General features: G+C 40.6%; 1 protein-coding gene across 1 annotated transcript; it reads right to left on the bottom strand.

Moving 5' to 3' along the window:
* Window positions 1-4,405: 4,405 nt before the first annotated feature.
* Window positions 4,406-6,721, bottom strand: LOC128247918 (uncharacterized). Its single transcript, XM_052968377.1, has 2 exons — window positions 6,541-6,721; window positions 4,406-4,950 (listed from the first exon to the last, which is right to left on the bottom strand). Exons 1-2 carry the CDS (start codon window positions 6,719-6,721, stop codon window positions 4,406-4,408), a joined length of 726 nt encoding a protein of 241 aa, XP_052824337.1.
* Window positions 6,722-7,417: the final 696 nt, after the last annotated feature.

Here is a 7,417-nt window from a genome sequence, read left to right as displayed (position 1 = left end):
GATAAATAAAAGGAACTGAAAAGGAGTGGGGGGTAAAAGCAGCTGCCACACATTACATGTAAAGGCGGTAATTCATCCAGTTCACTTGACTGTATACACAGCTTTTTCTCTCTATATCTACCTCGTTTTCTAACTATGCACTAATATAAATTTTCTTTCATATTTCATGCCATTCTTTTAATATTTTTTCATTGTTGTCTGGTAAGTGTCATAGTTGTTTGGCAAGTGAGAACGTGAACAAAAATTGAAACAATAACGAAAACCGCGTAACCTATTAAAAAAAAAACACACAAACTGTTAGATTTAGTTTTATTCATAGAACATGAAGCGCGAAAAAGTTTCTTTGCCTTTCTACACCACAGCCTGCTGGATTTTGTCAGTTAGCGAGTCACAGAAGTACGGTGAAAATTTTTGAAAATTTATATTTTTTATTTTTTTACTTTTTCTTACTTGTTTCAGTCAGTAGACTGTAGCCATGCTGGGATACCGCCTAAAAGAATTTAAATCGAACGAATGACCTCAGAACTAATTTCTTAAAGCCTGGTATATATTCAATCAAAGTCCTTTTGTCGAACCGCTATGTTACAGGGACATCAGCATTGTTTGTCAAGTGGTATGTATGTGGAGAGGGTCTAGGACAGACGCAAAGACATACATACATACATACATACATCGGTGCAGGCGTGGCTGTGTGGTAAGAAGCTTACTTCCCAACCATATGGTTCCGGGTTCAGTCCCACTGCATGGCACCTTGGGCAAGTATTTTCTACTATAGCCTCGGGCCGACCAACACCTTGTGAGTGGATTTAGTAGACAGAAACTGTAAGAAGACTGTTGTGTGTGTGTGTGTGTGTGTGTGTGTGTGTGTGTGTGTGTGTGTGTGTGTGTGTGCGTGTATGTGTGTGCGTGTATGTGTGTGTGTGTGTGTGTGTGTCTACCATCGCTTGTTAACCGATGTTGGTGTGTTTACGTCCCCATAACTTAGTGGTTCTGCAAAAGAGTCTGATAGAATAAGTCCTGGGGTTGATTTCTACGAGTAAAAACCCCTTAAGGCGGTGTTCCAGCATGGCCGCAGTCAGATGACTGAAACAAAAGAATTAAAAAATGAAAATACATTCATACGTACGTACATACAAACTTACAATACATGCCTATCTATATATACTTTCCTACTTATATATATATATAATCATAAATATATAGGGATTGACAGTAACCTGCTTCTCCAACCTGCTTGTCAATCCCTATATATTTATGATTATAAATTATTATTTACCGAAAAAGGTTTTTTCATACTGAGCTACCCGGCAGAAATTGTTAATTATTAATTTTATTACTAATTGATGATTCCCTGCCCTGCATATCTATATATATATATATATATATATATATATATATATACGCAAGTCTACATACATATACACACACACACTCACACATGCACACACACACACACACATACATACATACATACATGCGTAATCATTTATAAGTATATCAAATAGCATACAGAATAAATTCTTGATTTAAAATTATTTCTGCCTCTTGAGGATATGTCATAATTGCTAAATAGCAATTAGGATCAGCTCCACTTGAGAAAGGGAGATAATCTCAAGAATCGAGAATTTCTAAGAACTTGGCAAGCCATCAACGACTGGTTTAATGTCTGGAGAGAAGAGGACTGTCATGGACTGAGGTTATTGGCTCAATATCCGTCAACGCGACAGTTGTCCAACTTTATTTCCAGTAATCAAAGGACTTACACTCATACAAAAAAGAACAGAAAACATTTTTGGCCTAGGTAATTTGATTAATTTAAGCAAAACTGAGCTGCGAGAAATAACTCAAATGTATTTGAATAACATACATGCCACTGGCTAAAAGTTATTTCTATCGACTCGTAGGCGAGTTTCTCTATCACTAACAAATTATCGTATTCTAGATGTTAAAGAAAACGGAGACCAGTAATGCTTGAGCTCAAATTTAAAGTCAATAACAGCTTGCATAACACTGTCAAGACTCTCATCTACAATGCCAAGTAGTCCAGAGACAAGCAACAAAAAATCTCTAGCTTTGCAATGAAGCGGGTGTTATTTCGAAATTTTCTTCTACCAGGAAGATGTCAAAACAAACACTAGGCTTTCCTGTTACAAACTTTTGGGTGGCAGTTGGCTCTATCGAGTACATTCGTTCTTTGATAAAGTTCGTTTTTCATCTTGCAAGGTTTCAAGCAAGTTTGGTAGGGTTGCTAGTTTACTCGCCGACGGCTTGATCATGCAACAGGTTGTATTGGGTTACATGTTACCAGTAACACTAAGACTAACCTGCCATACCTACCTACCTACCTACCTACCTACCAGAAGAAACGGGCTGTAATGAGCTTTATTGTGGCGGCTATGCCGGGATACGACAAGGAATGAAGAGCATCAAAAACAGTACGCTGATGACGATGTGGAACAAGCGGTCTAGGTGAGCCGGTAGAGATGTCACAAAAGATCCGTCCTTCAGCAGACGGAATGGGTAAGTATTCAAATCTGCAACTGGAATATTGGTTAGAAGAAGTGTCCAAAGAGTCCAGAGGAGGTTGGTCTGTGGCGATAGCAACCAAATCGATGTGTGTAGGAGACTAATGTGAACACACAGGCAGTGTGGATAATGCATCCACAGGTATGTTTGCAGATCCGGCTATATGACGAATGTCACTGGTATATTGCGAGATGAAATCCAAGCGTCAGTATGTCCTTGGCGAGTATTTATCGGACTTGGATTGAAGAGCGAATGTAAGAGGTTTATGATCTGTGAATAGCGCGAACTCCCGACCTTCTAGGAGGTGGCGGAAGTATCTCACAGCAAGATAAACTGATAAGAGCTCTCTGTCAAAAGCACTGTAACGCTGTTCAGCTGGCTTGTGTTGACGTGAGATAAAAATAAGTGGTTGATTTTTCTGGTTGATGATGTGTTCTAGAACGGCACCGACAGTGATCGTGGACGCGTCTACGGTTAGGGATAGTTTCACGTTTGCAGTAGGATGAATGAGAAAGGAAACTTTAGCTAATTCAGCCTTTACGGAAAGGGAAATAGATGCGTCTTTCTTCTTTGTGGATTTTAAAGGTTGTGTCAGGAGAAACAACTTGTCCGCGCAGTTCGGTATGAAAGTTCTGTAAAAATTTATTAACTCCAGAAAGTGACGTACTTGTCTCAATGAAGTAGGTGGGTGCGATTTTCTGAATAGCATCCACTTTAGATGGGAGGGGTCGAATTCCCTCTGCGTCTATAAGATGTCCAAGGAATTCCAATGAAGTTGTACCGAATACACATTTAGCTGGATTGATCTTTACATGATACGCTCGCAGACGTTTAAACAACTGTTATAGATGTTGATGGTGATGTTCAACTGTGTCACTGACTACTAGGAGGTTATCTACATAAGCAAAAACAAAATTCAATCCGCGAACGACTTTGTCGATGAAATGCTGGAATATACTGGCAGCATTTTTCAGACCAAAAGGCATAGATAGGAATTTGAATGAACCAAACGAAGTTTAAGGTATATCTTCCGGATTCATCGAGATTTGGTGGTACGCACCAGATCCACTTTGGAAAATATAGTGCAACCACGGAGAACATAAGAAAAATCCTTTAAGTTGGGTAGAAGATAACGATCGAGCGTGACGATAGCATTAAGTCTCCTGTAATCACCAACGGGTCTAAAATCCGCTTCACCATTCCGAGCTAAGTGTAGCGGAGATGCCCAAGGGCTAGTAGAAGGACGTATAAGACCAAACTGGAGCATGTGCTCGAATTCAGTGTGGGCTTTCTTGAGCCTGTCTGGCGCTTGTCTACGTGGACGAGAGAAAACGGGTGGACCAGTTGTTGTAATAAAGTGTTGAGTCGAGTGGACTGTCCGGATGGGCTTAAATGAGAGATCCGTTAACTCGGGAAACGAGGCTAGAAGAGTATGGAACTGGTTACTGGCAACAGCTACTTAAAATGATGGGCTGAGGATAGCAGCAGTAGATTCACATGCAGGCGTAGATTAAGATGTAGTAGTATCCACAAATCTGTTTCATGACATCTACCAGGAGTGAATAGTGGTGTAAGAAGTTCGCCCTGAGGATAGGATGCGGCAGGTCAGCGATGACAAAAATCCATTTAAAATCTCGACGCAAGGCAAGGTCTAGAGTTAAAGATATCTGACCGTAGGTTTTGATGGGAGACTGCTTCATCGCATATAAGGAAATACTGGATAATTGTGGCTTGTTAGAGCTGAACCGTAATGGCAAAATACTGCAACTTGGTCCTGTATCGACCATGAACAACCTGTTTGAGACTAGGCCCCTAACGAAGAAAGCACGATTAGCTGAAAAGTTGCGAGAGAGGTCTAACGTACCCAGGCTCTCTAGGTTCAGTTTTCCGACACTTTAAAAGCACAATACTTGTTACAATGACGTGCTTTGTCATGGAAATGTGCGCGGTACCAACACACCGAAAAATTGCTGGTTGAAAAAGTGTTACGTCGTTTAAAAGATAAAGAACGGCTTCGCGAACGCCGACTAACGAGACAGAATTGAGTTATTTGGCGCGTTAAACCATCGATAGCCTTCAACATGGTGTCTCCATTTGTATTATCAGGCTGTTGTCGAGAAGACGATGAAGCAATAATCGAATCAGCAATGGTGGGTCTGTGAGAAAATTCCATTATCTTATCTGCAGACGCAGCAATTTGATCTATAGTGTTGGTGTCAACCATATTCGCCAATATCGTCTGTACATTAGTTGGTAAGCAGGAAAAATATAATTTCTTTACGAAGACGCTGTCCGCAGGTGTATCATCACTGAGTTCTCTGATCCGCCTAAGAAATTCTGAAGGAGTTTTGTCATCCAGGTTCTCATCCTGTAACAATGCACGGAAACGGCTTTCTGCTGATTTAGAATTTCTGCGTAGTATTTCTGTTCTCAGAGAATCGTAAGGTCATGCCTTGTGGAAGATCTGTGATGGTATCTTTAACGGTATCTGCTATTATGGCGGGAATGCACGTGTAGCTTTTGTTGAGCGGCTTGGATACCATGTACTGTGAAATAAGAATCAAGCTGTGCAAACCATAGCTTAGCGTCACCGGAATAGGCTGGTATGAAAGTGTTACTCATGATTATGACAAAGAACAGGCGTGATAAGTGACTTTCTTATTTGACGCGGAAGACACGAAATTATTTCAAAACTAGAATATCAGAGGTGCTGGTAGAGTAATGTAGAAATTACCTTGAAAAGTGTAGTAAGGCGTCGATTTACCATGTGCTGTGGTTTGTGTATTCAAAAAGTCGGCTTTACTATTTTATAGTGAAATGTCCGCAGTGGTTATCGTGTTCTTGACGTCGGGGTTACCATTTTATAGTGATGTCGATTAAGTGACATCCTATAATTCAATAAGCGTGAGAGAAAGAGGGGTCACCTAAGAAAAATATGCATTATACATGGTAATGAAATTACCATACGTAACTAGTGTTCGAATAAGACCCTTTTCTAGATACATTTCATGTTATGAAACATCTCTAGTTTGGTCGGATCTTTGTGGTTTTCGTCACTGAATACATACACAAACATCAACACGGATTGTTGGTGAAACATTCCCATCAAAACAAATGTCAAGTGTAAACATAAGCCGGATCTTGAAATAAAACTGAATAATGACATACATACATACATACATACATACATACATACACACACACATACATACATAAATACATACATATATTCATACATACATACATACATACATACATACATACATACATGGTGGTTGTCTACTCCTTAAACAGAGTTTGACCACCTCCTGCACCTACACCTTAGCCCTTTCATGGCATCTGATGTGGCTTTTTAAACCAGACAGTGGTTTGAAAAAACACCCACACAGATTGCACCTCTGATTTGCACTACCAATACCTGCAAGTAAGTTCTGCTCATTGTGGATCCTAACATTTCTTTTAAGACCCCCATTGGATTTGAAAACCCTCTGGCACACACCACATTCAAACGCGTGCACAGACATATAATCAGAATAGCTGGATGAGGTTTGTTTTCCATGGGATCGCAGGTGAGATTTGAGGCCAGCCATACATACATACATACATACATACATAGTGAATGCTCTGTCTTCCCAGTTGATTGCCGCTTTCTTGTGCTTCCTCGTTATCAAGAGTATTTCCGATTTTCCATCCCGCTGTAGATTTGCTTTGTTTGGAAAATAGCCGACTGACGAAGGTTATAACTTACTTTGTGCTTCCACTCTTCAATCGCCACAAACCAGCTAATCAAAGCTACTGCTAATATCGTAGCTAACATGGTAGGCTACAAGTAAAAAACTGAAGATACAAAAGCAGATGAAAGGAAAGAACCAAACTGGAGAAAGATAATACGAATAAAGCAGGGAAAGACATGGAAAGAACTGGAGCAATTGAACGCCACTGCTCCTCGGCTCACAAAACTGAGAATTCTCCCATTCTGTTGCCAGTTGTAGTAAACGTTTGCCACGAGGTCACCGAATAAGTCTGGCATATAAGCGTAAAGCTCGTAGCGCAAACCATCCAAACCAGGCGATTTACCACTCGTGTAGTTAGTCATTGCTTCCCACATTTCAAAGGCTGTCATCGGCCTTTCGTAGCGCCTCACCTCCGTCGCCGAGAACCGCGGTAGCCCGTCGAGGTCGGACGTGAAATCCATCTTGAGATCCGGTTCATCTCTACTCCTGAACAGTTAAGCTAAACACCACTGAAAGGCATCAGGCATCTGTCTAGATCAGATATCATTTGCCCGTTGTGGTCAGGCAAGGATCGGACTGTGGATTTATTACCACGCCGTGCCTCTTCCACTTGGGTCCATTGAACGGTTTTCGTCCCTTCGTGTCTAAGAGCATAGGCATATTGAAAAGAGTACCACCAAAATAGAAGTCCCCTCGGAGCATGAAATACTAGAGTCTTAGAGGAAAATTTGGGCAGATTAAAAAAAGTACAACAGTGATGCCCCATGGATTAACAGGCAGGAAAAGAGACACTGAGCTTATAGATGAGCAAATGTGGGAAGAGATAAATATAAAAGACATCAGACTCGCATTACAAAAAAAAGTAAACGGAAGTCACCGAGTATGGATAAGGTCCCAAACTATTGGTTCAATGTGTTTACAAACTCACATAAGAAACTAACTTCTTGTGACAACGCAGTTACGATGGAACCCCAGAATGATTGACCAATGGTATCACTTTTTTGCTTCACAAAACTGATGAAACAAAAACTCTGAGAACTGTAGCATTCCTTACAACAATGTACAAAATCCTTACAACTCTCCTAATGGAACGCACATATGCGTTTCTCGTCAACGACAACATCTCTGATGAACAAAATGATGTAAACGTGGGTCTT

This window comes from Octopus bimaculoides, chromosome 1 (genome assembly GCF_046866305.1).
Source record: "Octopus bimaculoides isolate indiv1 chromosome 1, ASM4686630v1, whole genome shotgun sequence".
Lineage (NCBI taxonomy): Eukaryota > Metazoa > Mollusca > Cephalopoda > Octopoda > Octopodidae > Octopus > Octopus bimaculoides.
Note: the sequence above shows the minus strand (reverse complement) of the source record. Positions and strands in the feature narration are given on the sequence as shown.